Source organism: Diadema setosum, chromosome 19 (genome assembly GCF_964275005.1).
Source record: "Diadema setosum chromosome 19, eeDiaSeto1, whole genome shotgun sequence".
Lineage (NCBI taxonomy): Eukaryota > Metazoa > Echinodermata > Echinoidea > Diadematoida > Diadematidae > Diadema > Diadema setosum.
This window is the reverse complement of record NC_092703.1, coordinates 25196092-25217612: the sequence shown is the minus strand read 5'-3', so window position 1 is coordinate 25217612 and position 21521 is coordinate 25196092. Positions and strand designations below refer to the sequence as shown.

At 38.5% G+C, this 21521-nt stretch overlaps 1 protein-coding gene across 1 annotated transcript; it reads left to right on the top strand.

Moving 5' to 3' along the window:
- Nucleotides 1-6601: 6601 nt before the first annotated feature.
- Nucleotides 6602-21340, top strand: LOC140242589 (glutathione S-transferase 3, mitochondrial-like). Its single transcript, XM_072322339.1, has 6 exons — nucleotides 6602-6701; nucleotides 10036-10214; nucleotides 11078-11142; nucleotides 13146-13203; nucleotides 18074-18146; nucleotides 19958-21340. Exons 2-6 carry the CDS (start codon nucleotides 10092-10094, stop codon nucleotides 20056-20058), a joined length of 420 nt encoding a protein of 139 aa, XP_072178440.1. The 5' UTR covers nucleotides 6602-6701; nucleotides 10036-10091; the 3' UTR covers nucleotides 20059-21340.
- Nucleotides 21341-21521: the final 181 nt, after the last annotated feature.

The window sequence follows — 21521 nt, the reverse complement described above, 5'->3', positions numbered from 1 at the left end:
CATCTCGTTTACGGCCTATCGTATCCAGAGAAGTTGACTAAATTACATAAAACATGTCGATCCAGGAGCCTATTCAACAGGTGCGGCATCGCTAATTACTCAATTTGAATGATGTATATGCGTGTAAAGTGTCTCAACATTCATTTAAAAGACGCCTACCGAAAGGGTATGTAGCATGTTTTGTTACCTTAATCATGTCAATTGCAGCTAGAAAGAGACTTTTCTGCAGTACAAATTTGTGGGGATTATATGCTACTTTTCGTACATTTCTTTTACTCTTGTTGGACGCGCGTTCTGCCTACATAATTTTCTTTTGAATCAAGATAGAAATGAGCATAGATCCTTTAACGAATCAAACCAATCAAGCCAGCATTGCCCTGCACTTTGCTTCATATTCGGGACTTGCATGTCTAAGCACGTACACTAATATGCTGCGTTTCTTCATGCTATGTTGAGAATTGTGATTTTTATTTCTATTTCCACCCATGAATATTTTATACAAGGCCTTTGAGCAAGTGCAACACGTGACAAACTGTAATGTCCATTTTGTAAAATATCTCTCCTTCATGTATAGGGACTTGTTTAGAGGTTTGATAACCTCAAAAATAAGCCACGTATAACGGGCTAGTCATTGCCTACATCAATCACGTCAACAGAGTCGCATAATTTTTTTTTTTCATTTCTCGCAGTACAATATTTCTGTATAAACAAAGTTTCTTGTGACAAATGGTTCTTTTCTTGCACATAAAAAATGAAACACGGGGTCCCAAATGATTTACCCCCAATATATGACTGTGCTACCGAATATGGGGAATGCACCTGTTACCATTAATGTCCGAAACGTAGGGGCTAGCGTACAGCCGTTGTTATAACCTGTTATAATTTTAACCCGTTCTTAGTTTTATAATATATATCCCCCAGATCGTCCATCTTGCCCGCAAAGTTTTCTAAAGGCAACGGCTTCAAACACCATACACGCCGGAGGCTCATTTTCTGGAGTTAAAAAAAGAAAAGAAATTTTCACTTCGGATATAGTACGAGAAAGACAGTTGTCATAATCTTGAGAGAGATATATCTTATGTAAGATAATATTTGCCAGTGTAAATGTGTATCATATGAAAAGTATTTATTTCCACATCGCTTTGATTGTAATTTATTTGCTATGTAGCATTATTTTCATCGTGAATGTGATATTAAAAGCAGTGTCATCGCTGTCTGATGACCTTATGTGTTCGTTTTTCATCGTATTTATGTTGTTGTTCTACAATATGCTGCGGGATTTTGATATTCAACACCCGTGCTCTGTTGTATTATTAACAGGAGAAAAATAGCCTCCCTTATAACAGTCTTAAGTTTTGATAGGCATCAATACTCATACCTCCTTACTTGGTCATTCCCTCAGACGTTGAGGACAGTAGAGGCACTACGTATCAAACATCAGCAACAGCAATGGAAGTTGAGACATGACGGGGAATTGAAGTGCAATACTTAAAGAAAATTAAGTAGCCACCTGCATATCGACAGAGTACTGGATAAACAGCATGAACGCACACACACACACACACACAAGCGCAAGCGCGCGCGCACACACACACACACATATTAACAAAAAAGAAACATTGACAATTCCCCTGTTCATGTATATGTCCGTGTGTGTGGGTGTGTGTTTACATCCGTCTGTTCTTTTGTTTGCCAGCCTGTTTGTCCTCATGCTATTATTCATGAGAATTGTTAATGTAGAACCATTAGTGAAATTCGTCCTTGCTCATTGCACGGTAGGTATCATAGCTAAATTTAGATATGTGAGATTGTGGCACACAAAAGTGATAACTTGTTGTAGACACAATAGAACATGATTGCGATTGTTATTATTCGAATGACTTGTGTCTTGGCAGCATGTGTGTTGGCAGCATGAAAAGGTAAAAATTGTTTTCAATCTCATAATCTTTGTGCTTAAGTACACACATGAATAGCAACATTACAATAGGAGTAAACAGAGTCCAAAGATTCAGACTAACTATAGAAAACAAACTACACACACACACACATACACACATACACACACCACTACCACCACCACCATAATATTATGTAAGAAAATACTTATGGCCCGTTTACACCAAATAATACGGGTCGGGTTTTTTATATGGAGGGCCAAAAGGAACCATGCCTGATTCTTGTTACAATATCACTTCCCCGCTTTTGATTTTGTTACAAAATTAATCTTCTCCTGTTGATTTTGTTACTCTTGATTTCGACATAGGAATAACATTTTGGGTAATTTTGTAACGAATTACTGGTCCTCTTTTTTTCCCTTTGGCGAGAATTTCAAAAATATTCGAGGTATGGACATAACTCTGATTGCAAAATAAAGAAGATAACATATTACTAGTTAGTCCATAAAATGAATCAGTACTATACTTTGTATCATTAATCAGGGTGCACGTCACGAGTTTCACATCCATGAGTCATTACAGCCCACGAGTTAGACACTAATGAACAAGGTCCGTGAGCTCAACATCGAGTATAGATAGGCCCACGAGCTAAATAAAGGCCCACGAGCTCCACAGTCCACCATCTCTACCTATAGGAAAAAAGGCCCATAAACCACGATCTCGACACTATAATAGGCAAAAAAAACAAACAGACAACAAACAAATATTGGTCTCGTGGGCATTTTTTGAATCGTGTCGAGTTTCAGGGCCTTATTTGCCTAGCGTCGTGCTCGTGGGCCATATTTGCTTAGTGTAGATCTAGTAAATCTGTTTTGCCTAAAAACTGAGGAACTCATGGGCGGTATGACTAGTGGGCCTTATGATTTATTAACGGAATTTTTTTTTTCAGTGTCGAGCTTGTGAGCTGTAAGACTCCTGGGTGTCGAGTAACGTTGCACCCCGATTAATAATACATAGTATGGAACTTTTTGCGGCACCCATCCAAAGTCTAAAAACATCACGTAACTTTAAAACAGTAAATTTATAAAAAAGGATCATAATTTTATGTATATAAAATTACGGGGCATCAACTCTCTCCATACCACATTTCTAAATTGTCCATTAACGTCATGTTTCATCCGTCTGTTGTCGAAGCCTGCTCTGACTCGGGGTTGATAACGTCACACACTGTTAATCATATTATCTTTTTCTTTTCTCCCGCATTTATAAGCCTCTTGATCCTACAAGAATAAGCAATTTCACATCGTGACCCAGTATATGATCTCTTGTTTGATAGTTTATCACAGTCTTGAATGCTTCCCACGAATCAAAATCAATATAAAGCTTATCAACTTTGTTTCAATCACATCACTACCATGAACACTGGTGTAGTTTTCGTCGATACGCCTATAAATTTCTTGAAAGTTTCTTACATTTTTTACCCAACTGCAGTCATCCCCTTTCAGCCCTTGGACTTTTCATCGGCCTTCCTTTTATATCCAGATGTAGTTGAACGGGAACATTTTCCGAAGCATTAAATTCTTTACTGTTTGCAGGCATTATGTGAGTAAACTCATAAAAAGGCAGTGGTGATGAAGGGAAACTTCAATGATTTTATGTGAATGCCCAGTCAACGTTTAAAGGAATGGTATGTAATATGTTTTGTTGAGATGGCTCTTCAGGTTTCCAACTTTTTTTGTGAGATGATGAGAAGCCTCTAGTGAAATATGAAAGTGCTTTCAAGTCTAAGAGTGATTTAAGTTTGTTTGATGAAAATTGGTTTTGAAATGGCTGAGATATCAAAAAAAAACACCAAACAAACAAACAATCCGCCTTCTGTTTTACTTTCTTTACGGATATCTCAGCCATTTCAAAACGGCTTGTGCCGAAAGGGTGGGTTGGGTGGTGGCGCGTCGCGTTAATGGAAACACCACCCTTCGTCCAAAGCCCCCCCGGTTTTGCCGAAAGGGTGCGTTGGGAGCGTTGGGTCACGTCGCGTTGACTGGAACCCCACCCTTCGTCCAAAGCCCCCCCCCCCCCCCCCCCCCGGTTTTGCCGAAAGGGTGCGTTGGTACTTTTTCTCATGTAATATTAAAAGACGACTTCTAAATTTATATTTAACCTTCAAATAACCATTTCAAAGAGGCTATCGTCCGGATTGCTTTACACTCTATTACCACCTGGTCTACAGCCAGTTGGTCTAAATGGTCTAATAACCAGTTGTTCTAGTCATCATTTCGTCCAATTACTGTTTGGTCTAATTGTTATTTGGTTCAATTACTATTTGGTCTACAGTCAATTCGTCTAAAAATAGCCATTTGGTCTATTTTTGGTCTATTATGAGTTGGTCTAATTCCATTTCGTCTAATCATCAAATTGTCTAAAATGAAACCAAATTTGTCCAATATAAATTTGGTGTACACATCAATAAAAAGCCCCCCCCCCCAAAAAAAAAAAAAAAAAAAATAGCCCAGACAATAAGATCAAATCGTTATTAGACTAAATGGGTGTAGACTAAATGATGATAGACAGAGGCTAGACCAACTGGGCAATGGACCAAAATTAATGATGTATACACCAAATTTATATTGGACAAAATAATTTGGTTTTATTTTAGACCATTTGATGATTAGACGAAATGGAATTAGACCAACTCATAATAGACCAAATCGGTATTTGATGATACAAAGTGGTGTTAGATAAAAAATAGACCAAATGGCTATTATCAGACGAATTGACTGTAGACCAATAGTAATTAAACTAAATAACAATTAGACCAAACAGTAATTGATGGACGAAATGATGACTAGTCCAACTGGTTATTAGACCAACTGATATTAAACAGTCTATTAGACCAACTGGCTGTAGACCAAGTGGTAATAGAGTGTAAACCGATAATAATAGTAATAATAATAATAATAATAATAATAATACATTACATTTGTAATGCGCTTAATACAAAATGAAATTAGACCAACTTCCGTCTCTTCCCTACTGTGCGCTTAGAAACCGATCCGGACGATAGCCTCTTTGAAATGGTTGTTTGAAGGTTAAATATGAATTAAAAACTCGTCTTTTAATATTACATGAGAAAAAGTACCAACGCACCCTTTCGGCAAAACCGGGGGGGGGGGGGGCTTTGGACGAAGGGTGGGGTTCCAGTCAACGCGACGCGACCCAACGCTCCCAACGCACCCTTTCGGCAAAACCGGGGGGGGGGGGGGCTTTGGACGAAGGGTGGTGTTTCCATTAACGCGACGCGCCACCACCCAACCCACCCTTTCGGCACAAGCCTTTCAAAACCGATTTTCATCAAGTTGACTTCTTGAATTCCTCGTATAAGTGTAAGCTCTTTAAAATTTCATAAGGGGTTTCTAATTACCTAGCAGAAAGTTGAAATCTGAATCCCCGTCTCAACCAAAGCTTACCATCTCTTCAAAGTTCGTGTGTCTCTTTTCCAACCCTGAAAATTAGATTCCTTTCTCAAGCTGGTATATTGTACATGCAGGTATAGGTAATGTAAGACTTTTCCTCAGAATAATGAAACTAGAAACTTCATAATGAAGAGGGAATTAAAAAAAAACAACAACAACAACTTCATATTTCCGGTGAATTTATTCGAACCCCGGAGAAATTCCCACTGATATCCTCTGACGAAATGGGATCAAGTGACGTGGAGTTATTTTCAAGTGACATGGAGTTAGTTTTTCAAAAATAACAAATCAGGTGGGCGAAACGTTTCATTGCCGGACCTGGGATCCCCGTCATGCCCGTGAAAAGTATTAAAACGACGATAAGCAAAAAAGACACAGAAACCCGCACGTAGATGCAATATTCGGCACACGAATCGTACGCCAAAAAAAAAAAAAAAAAAATCTTAACAACAACAACAACAACAACAACAACAACAAGTTTGTCATTTCTTTTTTTTTAACCCTGCTCCTATGGGTGTATTTAGGCCTACATAAGATTTCATACACGATAGTGGGAAACATTATTTTTCAACCATGCAAATTTGTGTAACGTTTGCCAAAAAAAAAAAAAAAAAAGATTTATAACCTCAAAACACCTAGTTTACGTTTGTCACATCTAATGGGGAACTCTTTAAAATGACAAAAAAAAAAATAACTTGATAATCGATTATCAACTTTTTTTTTCATTGCTCAGTAAACAGCTACACCTCTCCTCCTAATGCCACTCATTGGCACACAACCCTGTTTTGAGAAGGTAAATATTTCATTTTTATGTTGTGTATGGGAAAGATAAGAGATAATAACGAATATCGTGAAAGATGATGACTCATTATTTTATATCCACTCTTCGCCATTCAGCGCTTGGTTTATGATGCCACGGAGCGCAGCTCAAATAGTTGATAGGCCTACATAGTAACTACACCTGCCGTTCCCACTTCGAGCAAAAATGCTGAATCACGGCTTATGTTATGATTCAGGGTGCAGTAAAGATTATTGTCAATCCATATCGCCCTGCGACTGTGTGCTGCATGCTGCTGTTTGGGGTTTGCTTTTTTCTTTTTCTTTTTTTTTCCCAGAGTGTGCACAGTGTGAACGGGTCACCATTCTGGCGGCCTCACACACACACACACACGCACACACGCACACACAATGCAGTCTTAACTGTTTCTACGCGAGCCAATTTAACGTACTACGTTTACGGTGCTCTGGACCCATCTACAGTGTATGTGGAAGGCTTGCTCGCAGTCGGCTGCTACCGAAACTCATCAAAAAACCGAGTAATCGACGAAAAAAGGTATGTCATAATTTCAAGAACTGGAGCTTCGTTTGCTCCTGATAGTTTCCCTATGACACTCTTATACCCGGGGTGTCAAAACACTGAACTCTATACCTTTTTACCCTTTGCCTTGCTTGCTACAGGCAGCAATTACGGTACCCAGCTCAGGACAATACAGCAACACAGCCATAACTGTCATGTATACATTCTCGTAGTACACTGGAGCTTATATAGCTGGTGAAAGAGATAATGGTTATTCTATGAGCGCCAAAAGCCGGTCGTACCATAGTTGCGGCGGTATTCTTCCACGTACGACTCGCTAAAGCCGTATTATGTATTATTGCAAGTCGTTGATGCATACGGAGACACAGTCGTCGCTAATGCATTTGAAACTGCCTTTTATGGTGCATGCTCGGCACACAACCCTTGTAATACGTGACTACGTTTACGACCGTATCTACTTCCGTGGGCAAAGTTATTCGGTGCCTAGGAAAACATGCAAGTTTATTGTGAGCCGCAAGGTACATTATGACTGCACGGCTCTATGTGTAATCCTCCCTGTCGTATGAAATTTGATGATTCCCTCTCGAGTGTTTTCGAGTGTGCATAAAGCAAGGGGACAAGCTTTGTATTCGAGTATGTACTAAGGAATAAAACCGGGGGGGGGGGTGTGAGATATAACAGCGACTCCCTGATGTAAATGAAGAATCGCATGGTGTCGACAGGCTAACGTTTTGGTGGCTATGAAACTTGTGATTGATGCGAGAGATCGTCGTAAGCATTGCCAATGACCCCCATGTCCCAGGGGACTGACTCTGTCTAGGACAGCCTTGCATGTTTCCCATAATTTACATGACAAAGATGTTATCACGTTTTCGCTTCTGAAAGTAATCGAGTGATCGACGTATATAGGTCTTTTGAAATCTGTTTTTTTTTTTCTTGAGAAGCTAGAGATCACATATCCCTCCAACTAAAAAAGAAAGAAAGAAGAAATTCATAATTAATGTGTCGAACTAGATCTACTGACATAGTTATACTATATACTTTTATATATCTATATATATAACCTACATATATTTTACATGGTATTGTATCTATTTGACATTAGTATGTTATTTTGTTATTCTATTTATTATTACGAAGCTTAAGTGATTGTAGACCCTCAATGCCCTAAATCAGGGGCTATACTCTGTACACGTGTACAACTAATTGTATAGACCTCTGTGCTATTGTAAATTCATCACTATGAGAGGATTTTTCTGAGACAATAATAGTAATAACCAGTATTTATATAGCGTATTTTCTGTAGAGACTCAAAGCGCTTCATCAATTTCAACAAAATACAAGAAATCAACAATATTTACTATACGAAAACAAAAGAGACAAAACAAAACAAAGCAAACAAACAATGACTTTAAACTTGTCAGGATCCGGAATTGCATCATTTATTAACTAGATGACAGGGGTATTCGACCGAAACGGAAAATAACAATGGTCGAGCACAGCTAGAACAACATTATATTCTTAATACACGCAGGAGTATATGAGCTAGCGAGGATTGGAAAACTGCTGTAAAATTAATGAGCCATACATTTTCCATACTGCATTCCGATTGGTCCCTTTATAGATATTTTGTTTCCGTGTGTGGGCTTGATAACGTTTTGCTTGGTGCTTGCCATATAGGGCAGGCTCAGAATTTGTATTGATGTTGACGGACCGTGTTTCGAAGTTCATTTCAATAGCATAATGGTCAACCCTGGGGATCTCATTGTAATCTCAACGCCTAGCTTTCACTTTAATGACGACCGGGCTTCGACACACAAATATCATAGCACCTCCATTATAGTGTAGGCGTATATAATAATCATTATAGCCTCCAGTCTCTTCCTGTGAATAACTATGTTTTCACCAAAATAAGTTACCACTTTCCCAATAACAAGTCTTCGAAATGTGAAACCAAAACAGGCACACTCAAATTGTTTTTTTTCTTTTTTGTCCTAAGTAATCATTTTGAAAATTTGCGATTGGAGCTTTATTGTGCGATGTTTAAGACTGCTTGACAGTTAAAACCTGCACGCTCTAGCACATTATTCCCTACGTCTTCAGAAGAATCTGACTTCAGAGCACAGTAACTTCTTGCGGCCATAACTGGGGGGGGGGGGGGGGGGCTTCCAAAGAAGATCAAAAACACTTTCAATGGGTTATGCAATGAGCCAGTTGCGTCGCTATGACAGTGCTTAAATTATCTTTTGTTATAGGCATATATTGAAGCCTCCCAGTTAGAAATTACCATTAAAAAACAGTACGCAAACCGAATTGGTCTATAGCGTGGACGCCAACACACCATTCATTCCTGCTGCTCACCACGCTTTCTCAATATTATGTGCCCTTCATTTCAATGTCTCGATATTAATACAGGGGCGTATCTAGGGATTCCGTATAGAGGGGAGGCGCCTTTGCAAAATTAAAGTGGGCGCACCCCCTCCCCCTCCCCATTTCTTTCTTTTCATTTCTTTTGTTTTAACCAGAAATGAAGAGGGGCGCGCGCCCGGTGCGCCCCCTCTGGATCCGCCACTGTATATACAGTATATATATATATATATATATATATATATATATATATATACAGTATATATATTTCTTACACTTCTTTGGTCGTGCAAGATGAAGCAAAAGATTAACCAAAAACCAGCAGAAGATTAACCAAAAATGAAGAGGGGGCGCGCGCCCGGTGCGCCCCCTCTGGATCCTTATATATACATATATATATATATATATATACAGTATATATATTTCTTACACTTCTTTAGTCGTGCAAGATGAAGGCTTGAAACGATTGGTTTGGATAAACAGAGAAGAGTCGAGTGCTTAGTATACTCTGCGATCTAAAAGTCAATAATCCGAAATTCTGTCCCACCAAATCTCCATAACATAATTATTTCGACCCACGCAAGGAAAAAAATTTGAAATTGGAATATCACATGGTGGCACACGACAGTCCTTAGAATTCAGGTAGCTGGCACGGCTTGTGTATAGTACTGTTTATTGTGCGTATCTTGATTTGTCCTAAACAATGATACTAATGTTGACAGAATCTTGAAAGCAATGAATACATTTCCCCCTTTAACGGGCAATGCAAAGCCGCCTATTAGCAAAATATCTTATCAGGTATCAACCCTTTTATTGTTCTCAATATTCTTTTCTTGATGTCATTATTTCAGTTTATCAAGAACGGGTAAAACACGATCAGAAATGGAATCTAACTTCAGTTAGACATGTTGTTTCTTTGTGTTATGTTGATATGATTTTTTTTTTCACTCTTCTTCTTCTTCTTTTCTGTTGTTCCTGACAGTTAACGCTTTTGCAGAGATTTCCTACATCCTGTGATACTGCTCAGTCTTCGCAACCATGGCAACAGTAACTCTTTCAGCCGATTTCGGGTACGTGATGCTAACTGGAGTAGCTAGCGTCATCATGCTCGCCTTTCTGGGGGAACGTGTGGGAGTGGCTCGCAAGATTCACAAAGTTGAGGTATAGATTGTTCATTATGATATGCATTGCACTCGATCGCTGAACTCATCAATTTTTTGTAATAAAAAAACAACAACAAAACAATGAACGAAATGTCTTGGAGAAAACCATTAAAACTTGCAAGCTGAAAAAACCCCTGAACATTTTGTTTTATTTTTATGAACGTGCTCTCAGTTTGGGCGTATTTTGCACATAATCATTATCCTGTCAAGCAGATTTTGCTAGAAGTGATTACTCCACAAGCGTTTCCTATTTAAGAGGAATCAACACTGTGGCGGAATGATAAAAGGAATGTTGTAAGTTAGTGTGCTCATCATAATTATAGTGATAAACGGGGGCAGCAGAATCGGGTTGGCCCGGATGGGGGACCCCTTTTTTGGCTCTAAAAATGAAAAACAAAAAACCGAAAACCCCCCGAAAATAGGAACAAAACGACATTAAAATTATTGACTCCAGAAAGTTATGCCCAGAGATTCTTTCCGTCGAAGAGTGGGGTATGATTGACCCGTGACCCCGTTGGCCGTCATATCCCCCCCCCCAAAAAAAAAAAAAAACCAACAACAAACAAGCAAACAAACAAACAAAAACAAACAAACAAAACAAAACAAAATAAAACAAAAACAAACGTTCAGCGGCCCCTGATCAAGAAAACTACTGACTTTAACAAGATAACGGCAACCCCTTTCCAACGCTGCCAAAAGTTTTGAACTATTGGTACACTTTAAAGGCAGATCTGTACGCAAAGATCCATGGACCAACTTTTCACACTAATGTGTTGGTTTTTTCCTCAGGAAATGACGGTTCAATATTCGAGTATATCTGACCTTCTTTGATTCTGACCCCTTTTCTCTTCTCTCTTACAGTATCCCATGATGTACAGCCCGGATAATATGCTCTTCAATTGCTACCAGAGGGCCCACCAAAACACGTAATTACAATAAGTTTATCATTATAATTCTTCAACGCTCCCTCCGGCCATATCTAAACGACCATAATCTCATACCCTTTTGATCTCAAGTTCTGTGATCGCTCCACGCCCAAGTTCGTAGAACCTTCGAGTGTTCAATTTGTTAGTACTGCTGTCTGTCTAGATGCCCGAAAGCTTCTCAGTTCGATGTAAAATTAAATGGGGTTGGGACGGTTTCTTTTTTCATTTGTATTATTTTCCAAGTGGTGGTACAGTAAACAAGGAACTATTCATTAAAACATCGCATCGATTGCAGCATAGCCAAGGACTTTGCTCTCAATATTGACAATTTCGTCGCTATCATTTGATTCATCAGTTCGTCATGACGTCATAATTCTTTATTCTTAAGCTAGGTTGACACTTGCACGATTTTGTGGCACGCATTGGCACGACTCGAGTCGTGCCAATCCACATTTCACACAATGACTAAAGCCAGGCTGACACTCGTCTTGCACGATTTTGTGGCACGCATTGGCACGACTCGAGCCGTGCCAGTGCGCAATCTACTCGAGTCGTGCCAATGCGCAAACTAGTCGTAAACTCGCGTGAAGTGTGCGTAAACCCGTCGTGACTTCTAGGTTCACGCACACTTCACGCCAGTTTACGACTAGTTTGCGCACTGGCACGGCTCGAGTCGTGCCAATGCGTGCCACAAAATCGTGCAAGTGTCAGCCTGGCTTTAGTCATTGTGTGAAATGTGGATTTTTTCCCCTCCTCACTATTATTAAAAGGAAAAATAGTATGCTCTGATTCTTGATTTTTAATTTCAATTTATCAAGTTCAATGTAGAGAATGCAAAGATTATTTTTCTTTGACTTTCATCATCCGATAAGCAATTACGAGTTTAGATGACACTTTGAATCGGACAAATTGATTTCCAGAGCTTTAAAGTCTGACTTTCTACTCGTCATTTGACTGAATGTGTTTGAAGCAACAGCGTCGTTGCATATACTCTGAGCAATCATTCTAAATGACATAGGTCACGGGTGACACGTTTCCCGCAATATTCTGCTGTGCTAAACGGTTTATTTTCACTTCAAAGTCCAGTTTACACAAAGCGTGCAAGATTAACTTCGATTTGATGCAGGCTGGCGATGATTTTGCATGATCACCGTTATCCCAGTGGAACAAACTTTTCGGAAGCCTGTGACTCACAAAGCGGGTACACTTATATGTGCGGTAGTTAAAGAGGGAATCCACCCAAACAATGAATAAACCTCACCTAAAGAGAGGAAACTATTCCCTACAGAATGATACAAAAATGATAAAATCGGGTGAGAAATAAGGAAGATATGACATTTTGAAATTTCAATTTTTTTTTTCAGAAAACATTTCTTGACCAGCCCTTGTGAATATTCAAATCAGGAAGTTGACGATGTCATGCTCTCACAATTTCTTCTTCATTTCATACGCATAAATGACAAAAATCTCATATTTCAACTGTATATATAGATAGAAAACTTGTCTTAAAACCACCCAAAATAAAAATAAAAACAAATGTTAACTCTGATATGTATATTCGTATGGAAACATGCTGTTACTTATAATAGCTAAAATATAATAAAACATATATGAAAAATATGAAAAATAGTGAGGGTATAACCATGGAGCTACTAACGGGATAGTAGCTCCATGGTATAACATCATCAACTCGCTCATTTGAATATTCATAAGGACTGGTCAAGAATTTCTTTTTTTTTATATAAAATTTCAAAATCTTATATGTCCCTTATTTCTTATGCGATTTTTGTCATTTTTGTGTCATTCTGTAGGGAATATTTTTGTCTTTCTTTTAAGGTATTTTTGGGTGGATTTCGTCTTTAATATTCCCAATGACTTGGTAATCACTGTCAAGCATTGTGCGCCATTTCGTCGCAGAGGACGTTGTTTCATATCAAATTGCAGTGCCGTATTCCGGCTCTGTTAAATTCTATATTGACGCAAGGTTTCGTTTCGTGTCACAGGTTGGAGAACTATCCCCAGTTTCTGATGCTCCTCTTTCTGGCTGGCATCGGGTTTCCGGTAAGAGGAAACTTGTTATTTTTCGCCGATGCACATTTTTAATCGGGTGTATATTGACTTATCGGGGCTTTTATGTTTCTTTATCATCTGTTATCACTGCCGTTGACGGAAACTTGGATGAAATCCGTAGTTAAATAGACGCTTTGTAGTGCTAGTGACGGTATAAATGTGAATTAGGTGGACAACATCACGGCATGAAGAATTATAAATGCACAAATACAAACCTATACGTGCATGTTAGTTAGATATAGAAGATATTCCACGGTCTAAATAAAATACTGTTACAGATGTTATCGAAAAACAAAAACAGAAACACAAGCGGCTGGCACTGGCTGGTGTCTGACTAAAATACAGCTGTAGTGTTCACAGATGCATTGAAATCAACTTTTGCCATTTTGTCCAGTCACTGTGAGTTTCATGATAGGTATGTGTTTGATGTAGCTGCTTTACTTCCATAGGTGTAATTGATATCGTTTGATTCACAGTTCTCATGCGTAACTGTTATCTATTCCTGCCATTTGGTTCTCAATTGTGTAAGCTTTAAGTCATTTTTTTTTTTCATACCAGTTTACAAATCCTGGAGATTTTGAACGGCAATATCGATGTTAAAAATAAATCCTTTTTGTACCTAGCATATACATGGAGCCGACATACCTTCTTGCTAACATCTATTCCATTTTGATCGTTTTTACTCATTTGAAAGCTTTGTCATAAAATATGCAATATATTAGAATTCATTTTAGCACAATTTTAGCATGACGTCCTCTTTTATTTTTCAAAGACAAAACATGATGACAAAAAAAAAAGGCGTACTGTCACTTCTTTGAAGACATAAATCATCAGATCAAAGATTTGAACAACCAAACATCGGTATCTAATGCTGTGTCAGGCCCGTAGCCAGGATTTTTCAAGGGGGGGTGCGGTCACTAAAAAAACGGACCTTCGGTACCAATACCAATGATGACACACACACACACACACACACACACACACGCTATATATATTTTTTTTTTCTTTGGACGACCGAACTACAAAAGTTGTATAAGAATTTGCGCGCGAAGCGCGCGGCAAATTGTGAATTTTGACTGTTTTAATGACGTTTTAAAGTCTCGAGGAAATTTGTATTTTTGTCTGTTGCATGCAATCGCGTTACGGTATTTCATCTAGGAAATAGTAAAAACTCATTTTGCCAGGAAGTTGCAAAGTTTAATTGTGTTCGAGACTCTGCGCGCGTAGCGCGCCGCAAAATTGACAATAGTGATTTTCCTGGTGTTGTTTTAACTTTTATTTTTTCTATTGTAGACCCGTGTTAGCAGGCCTGAAGCCTGGTATGCGAGTTTGTCAAAAACGAAAATAAATAAGAAAATTTTTAAAACAAAATGAATTGTAAATGTGAACCATTTATATTTTGCCTCCTTGTGGTAGGATATTTCCAGCATTTCCGAACTTTCAAATAATCATTTTAGATTAATAATATTAAAGGTAGTAGATCCGATTCGCAAACATCTCCAATATCAGTCAAATGTCATATTAACCATCATGCTAAGAAGGTTTTCTTTGTGAAATTTGGAGGTCAGTGAAATTCAAAAATTAAACATCCGTTAGCCATTGGAAGAAGTTGAGTGCAAATTCAGACCTCAGGCTTTATAGTGCTCAGATGTTTTCCTATTTGATTTGATCTGTCTCACTGTGCACACTAAGATACATACTGGAATGGTTATTTCTTATCTGTTAAATTATAGTAGGTTATTTGGTTACTAGCTGTCTCTGGGCATTTTCGAATTGGGCTGCAAACAGTGGCGTATCTAGGGAAAACGGCGCCCGGGGCAAGCACGAAAATTGCGCCCCTAATTTCTGAAAAAAAGTGTTCAACCCCTACCCCATCCCGGTAGGGACTTTAAACAAAGTCCGCATGATGCTTTTTCAAGCACTTAAAAGGGATCTTTTTGAGGGTGATTTAAATGTAATGAATTTTGATAGATTTTGGCGAGCGAGCGCAGCGAGCGAGCCGAAAATTTTTGTATTTCAGCTTACAAAACATGGAATTTTTGTCATTTTTTGCTTACCAAATCTTACAATTCTAATCAAGATATAGTGACAGCCTTATAGATATCGATTTATACCAAAAGAACTGAGGACTTAAAAAAGTACTCTAAATTAGTGCGCGCGAGTGTGCTGAAATTTGTAAATGTCCTCGTCATCATCACGTATTGTTCTTATATTTTTTTATATAAATTTTGGCGAGCGAGCGCAGCGAGCGAGCCGAAAATTTTTGTATTTCAGCTTACAAAACATGGAATTCTTGTCATTTTTTGCTTATTAAATCTCACAATTATAGTGACGACCTTATAGATAACGATTTATACCAACAAACTGAGGACTTGAAAAAATACTCTAAATTAGTACGAGCGAGTGAGCCGAAATTTGTATATTTCTGCGTCATCATTACGTTTTTTTTTTTCTTATCTTTTTTGATTTTTTTCTTGCGCCCCCCTTCCCCGTATGTTCGAAACCGTTGGCGTCCTCTTTTGATCCAATCGGCGATCGCTTCAGAACGAATGAAATTGCAGTCGCTGCTCCGTGTAACATTTTTCCTGCTAAAAATAAAATGACATGAGTGAACACAATAGACATTATCATTTTGTCCGCGTCATCGTCACGTTTTGTTCTTATCTTCTTCTCTTTTTTTAAACAAATTTTGGCGAGCGAGCGCAGCGAGCGAGCAGAAAATTTTTGTATTTCAGCTTACAAATCATGAAACTCTTGTCATTTTTGCTTATTAAATCTTACAATTCTAATCAAAATATAGTGACGGCCTTATAGATAACGATTTATACCAACAAACTGAGGACTTGAAAAAATACTCTAAATTAGTACGAGCGAGTGAGCCAAAATTTGTATATTTCCGCGTCATCATTACGTTTTGTTCTTATCTTGTTTGATTTCTTATTATTTTTTTGCGCCCCCCCCCCGTATGTTCGAAACCGTTGACGCCCTCTTTTGATCCAATGGGCGATCGCTTCAGAAGGAATGAAATTGCAGCCGCTGCTCCGTGAAACATTTTGCCTGCTAAATATAAAATGACATGTGTGAACACAATAGAGACTGCCATTTTGTCATCACCACGTTTTGTTCTTACCTTCTTTTTTATACAAATTTTGGCGAGCGAGCGCAGCGAGCGAGCCGAAAATTTTTGTATTTCAGCTCACTGCCACAGAACATAGAATGTTTGTGTGAACACAATAAACATTGTCGTTTTGTCCGCGTCATCATCATGTTTTGTTTTTATCTTGTTTGATTTGGTTTTCTGCCCCCCCCCCCCCCTTACCATTCTCCCTCCCCCTTCCGGGCGAGTTTTTTTTTTTCTTCTTCTTCTTTTCTTTTCTTTTTTTCTTCTTCTTCTTCGTTTTTTTTTTTTCGTTTTTTTTTGCGCCCCCAAGGAGTGGCACGTGCCCCCCTTGCCCCCCCCCCCCAGATACGCCACTGGCTGCAAAGAGATCCACTACCTTTAAGTTAGAAGAGAGATAAGTAAATAATGATAAAATAAACAAACAAAAAAGAATGAGTTTCTTTTGTAATACTATCTGACAAACTTTTTACTTTACCATTTTACTTCATAGCTCAGCACTTTCCATTCTCTCTCATACCCTCTTACCCATTACATTTAAATGAAATACAACTAAAATGAGTTTGCGTGCCTGCATAATACTCTTTGGAAACTATAAGTGAAAATTTTTTTAGGTTTTGGCTCACTTTAAAATGAGAACCAATAGAACTGTCACAACATGAGAAAATGTATAAGTAATAATCAACACTACATTTCCGAATTTGGCCTGCAAAGAAATCCGCTACCTGTAAGTTAGAAAAGAGATTAGTAAATAATGATAAAATAAAAAAGAAAGAAAAGAATGAGTTTCTACCGCTGTATCCAGAACAGAGCCTGAAACGGTGCAGGCTCAAGAAATCGTTTGTACTATAATACGTCTTGAAGTACTGTGTGATACTGTTGACTCAGACTTCTACAAAGCTGTAAGTGAGAATTGTAATCCAATCCGACTCATTTCGTCTCTCCTGATCGTTCGTAAGAAATGCTAATTCATGACCACCTTTTCACAATTTGATTGGAGCATGCATTCATAATGGAAAATAGTTGACATAATAATCTATCCCCAGGCATTATCATGCCAACATGTACTTATATACATGTACTATATCTTTGTGAGACGTAGATATAAAATGTCTCAGGTTTTCGATTATAGTTATAATTTCGAGGAAATTTCTTTAATTCTTATCATAATAAAAACATTATACGTAAACTTGAGGCTATTAGATTTTCATCCACTTACCTCTGTTCCTGTGAAAAAATGCAAGTGTCAACCTCAATGTCATCCACGAATCGCACGTACTCGGGCGGCCAGTGGAAAAAAAAACACCGGTCACACGCGCCAAGGGCCATGGCATGCAGTGCCAATATAATAATAGCTCGCACAAATTGATACATAACATTTGTGTTTGTGTGCATGGGGACGATCCGATGGTTCATACAACAAAAGGGTTTCGTACAATTATTTTTAACATTGTTAAACGTACTCTTCCGCATTTACGTAGCATAATAATGTGTCTTTATATTTATTTGGATTGTTATCTTGAGAATTGCTAAAAACCGTTATTATGAAAAAGTGGACCTTTCAGAATTTTGGGGGGTGCGTACGCACCCGACGCACCCCCCCCTGGCTACGGGCCTGTGTGTTGTATCGTTTCTAATTGTTGCGGACTTCTTGTCTTCTTTATCTTCTATCTTCTGTTTGTTTGTTCCTTTTTTTTTTAATTCTTTCTCTTATTTCTTTGTACATTTCCATTGGTCTTTTAGAGAGCAGCCTCTGTGTGTGGCCTGGTTTGGATCGTGAGCCGATTCAGCTACGCCTATGGCTACTACACTGGAGGTAAGGTTTATGATTTGCCGCTTTATTTATGAAGCTGCAGCATGACTGTAAGGAAAGACAGTGTTTACACTCCAGGCAATCAATTTTTGTCGAGCCCACCGGAGGTGAGGGGAGACGAAGTAGGATCGCCTGCGGCGTTTGTCCGTCCGTCGTCCGTCCGCCCGTCCGTCGTCTGTCCGTAACGCTACAAAAACTTCAATAACTCTTTACTCTGGGCTTCAATTGCAATCAAACTTCGAGGGAAGAGGGGTCATACAAATTTTCACATTTTACCATATATGAAGGTCACCTCAAGGTCAAAGCTCACAGTCAGGGGTCAATGAACTTTAGGGGCCAATGTTAAGTTTTTATGGTGCGTTTCTATTATGGGTCATAACTTTTGATCCATAACTCCATTTGTGACCAAACTTGGATGGTAGATGTCCCTTGGGGAGTGGATGGTCACCACAAGGTCAATGGTCACAAGCATGGGTCAACGAACTTTTAGAGCCCAATGTTAAGTTTTTTATCGCGCGTTTCTCTTATGGGTCATAACTTTTGATCCAATAGGTCCGTCAACTGTGACTGAACTTGGATGGTAGATGTCCCTTGGGGAGTGGATGATTACCACAAGGTCAAAGGTCACAAGCAGGGGTCAACGAACTTTTAGAGCCTAATGTTAAGTTTTTATGGCGCGTTTCTATTATGGGTCATAACTTTTGATCCATAGGTCCGTTTGTGACTAAACTTGGATGGTAGATGTCCCTTGGGGAGTGGATGATCACCACAAGGTCAAAGGTCACAAGCAGGGGTCAACGAACTTTTAATAATAATAATAATAATAATAATAATAATAATAATAATAATAATAATAATGTCTTATTTACCCAGGGTAGCCTCTTCAGTGTTGCCACTGCTCTACCAGAGGGCCCTGCCATTATTATTACCCCAGCGTTGCCAGGTACCCATTTATACACCTGGGTCGAGAGGGACATGGTGGGTAAAACATCTTGTCCAAAGGACGTAAGCGCTGGGCGGGATTTGAACTCGGGTCCTCCAATCGGGAGTCGGGGAGTCTTATCCACTCCCGACCTTGCACCAGTCGAAGAAAAGGTCAAAGAAAAATAATGATACAATGTACCAAAGACACGGATGGATATAATACATGTGTGTATTTATTCTATTTGTGTATAGGGTCACAACTATTTAGGCTGATTCGTGCATTCCATTCCATAAGCCAATACTAATTTTATAAACTCACCATTTCATTAAAGGGATCATATAGTTATGGTTGAGACCTAATTTCAGGTTTCTAACATTTTTTGGTGAGATAATGAGAAACCTCTTATGAAATATTATAAGAGCATGTAATTCCATGAGGAATTCAACGTTTATTTGATGAAAATTGGTTTTTGAAATGGCTGAGACATCCAAAACAGAGCGATTCTAAAAAGTGTGGGACCCACACTTTGTTACGATCGCTTTGTTTTACTTTGTTTTTGGATGTTTCAGTCCTTCCAAACCCGATTTTCATCAAATAAACTTTGAATTCCTCTTAAAATGGTTAGCTCTGTACTATTTCATAAGTGTTTTCTTGGTATCTCGCAAAAAGTTAAAAGCCCAATTTTCATCTCCATCTACCAATACTGTACCATCCCTTTAACTTACACATAGTAATCTATATATTATATCACCTTTTTGGGGAAAATGCAACCAAGTTCTAAATGTTGATACATTGTATAAAATAACTTTCTATTTTTCAATCTAAGAGTAGTAAGTCTATTACTTCATTTACCATAGCCGGTTTCCGTTTTTATTTCATGCGTTTGCAGACCCAGCGAAACGACTGAGGGGAGTCTACGGATACATCGGCCTTCTCGGTTTGCTGGGGCTGTCGATAACCAACGCACTTCGTCTTCTCGAGATCGTCTAATAGGGCGATGTCGAAGCAGAGGTCGCATTCGTGGAGAGCCGCCTTCAACTAACCGCTTTCGATCTAAGCCTGTGAACTAATTATTATTTCTGTTTCTCGTAGCACTATACCCCTAGCATTCCAGTTACTTTCTTTTTTTTATGTAGTTGATTTAAGCCTAAAATGTTATCTTTGCTGACTGCTGTGTTCTGTTTTTTCTTTAATATTGTTTGTTTCACCACAGGGAGGGATTACTTGCACTTTTTTTTTTTGGGGGGGGGAGGGGGTGTGTAAGTTTTGTTTGTTCTATTGTGTATCATATGAATCAATGCTTATAGGACCACTGACCAATGGGAATAGGATTTTGACCGTTGCTTAATATCGTCTTGTTTAATAGGTAGACCTATAATAGCAAACGCAATCTTCAAGTACGCATGCATATTATACAAACAAGCAGTCTTTGCTGGTCGGTATACAGGGTGGTCCACAACTTGAAATTTGAGCATGTTGCAAGCTCAGAATCTGAGAATATTGCAGAAATTGTGATGTGCGCTGAGAGCGCATCACGAGCACGTAGCAAGCAATATTTCGCAACTTATCTCTCATTGTGCTGCTTACGTTCAATGCTCTCTCTCTCATGTTTTGCACACAAATTAAGTACTAGGTAGTTTGATGTTTCTTATGTTTTGCACATGTTTTTCACATGTTTGAATACATCTTATTTTGAGCTTGTTGCAAATTCTTGAGGATGTTGCACTGGGATGTTGCACAAGAATTTGAGCATGTTGCAGCGACATGTTGAAACCCCTCGTGGACCACCCTGGTATATTTATTTCACAGCGATTCTCTCTTTGTTCATTGTATTCATATCAGAAAAAAAAAAAATAGAAGAGATTTTCTTCGTCTCCCTAATCATATTTTTAATTGTTTTCCTTTACCATTATTTGAATGGCATCATCAATGGCATACTCATTACACTCATAGTGTGAACATAGGATAGAATAGTGCACACCATATCAGGTTAAAGTGAAGTGTCAAAATTAATTTTACAGTTATTATTGTAGCGTTTGTAACATTCCTGCCTCATTTCAGTCTTTTATTACATATGAGCTGCATTTTACTGGCATTATGTCAATTATGACTGTGTGATTTGTACCCGTAGAGATATATTGTACTATACGAACACACTGTTTGTAATCCATCTAAACCATCTATAACAAGTGCCAACAGGTGTTCAAATTAGTTCCCACTGATGGAATGTACCGGGTTTGTAATAAAAAAAAAAATAAATAAATAAAAAATTACTGACGATTCGTCATCTTGCGCATTGTCATTTCTCTTCAATGCAAGATACCAAGTTGCTCTGCCCTTGGTCTAACGATGTACATGTATTAAAGAGCTTTAGGTTTCCAAGTATTTGTGAGATAATGAGAAACCTAAAATGAAAATGAAAGACTATACAGAACTGGAGGAATTCAGAGTTT

What these genes read in the sequence shown, in the direction of transcription:
- LOC140242589 (XM_072322339.1), top strand. Translation starts at nt 10,092, where the DNA reads ATGGCAACAGTAACTCTTTCAGCCGATTTCGGGTACGTGATGCTAACT. An exon ending in GCAAGATTCACAAAGTTGAG is followed by an intron (nt 10,215 to 11,077) that starts GTATAGATTGTT and finishes TCTCTCTTACAG; the next exon opens with TATCCCATGATGTACAGCCC. An exon ending in CAGAGGGCCCACCAAAACAC is followed by an intron (nt 11,143 to 13,145) that starts GTAATTACAATA and finishes TTCGTGTCACAG; the next exon opens with GTTGGAGAACTATCCCCAGT.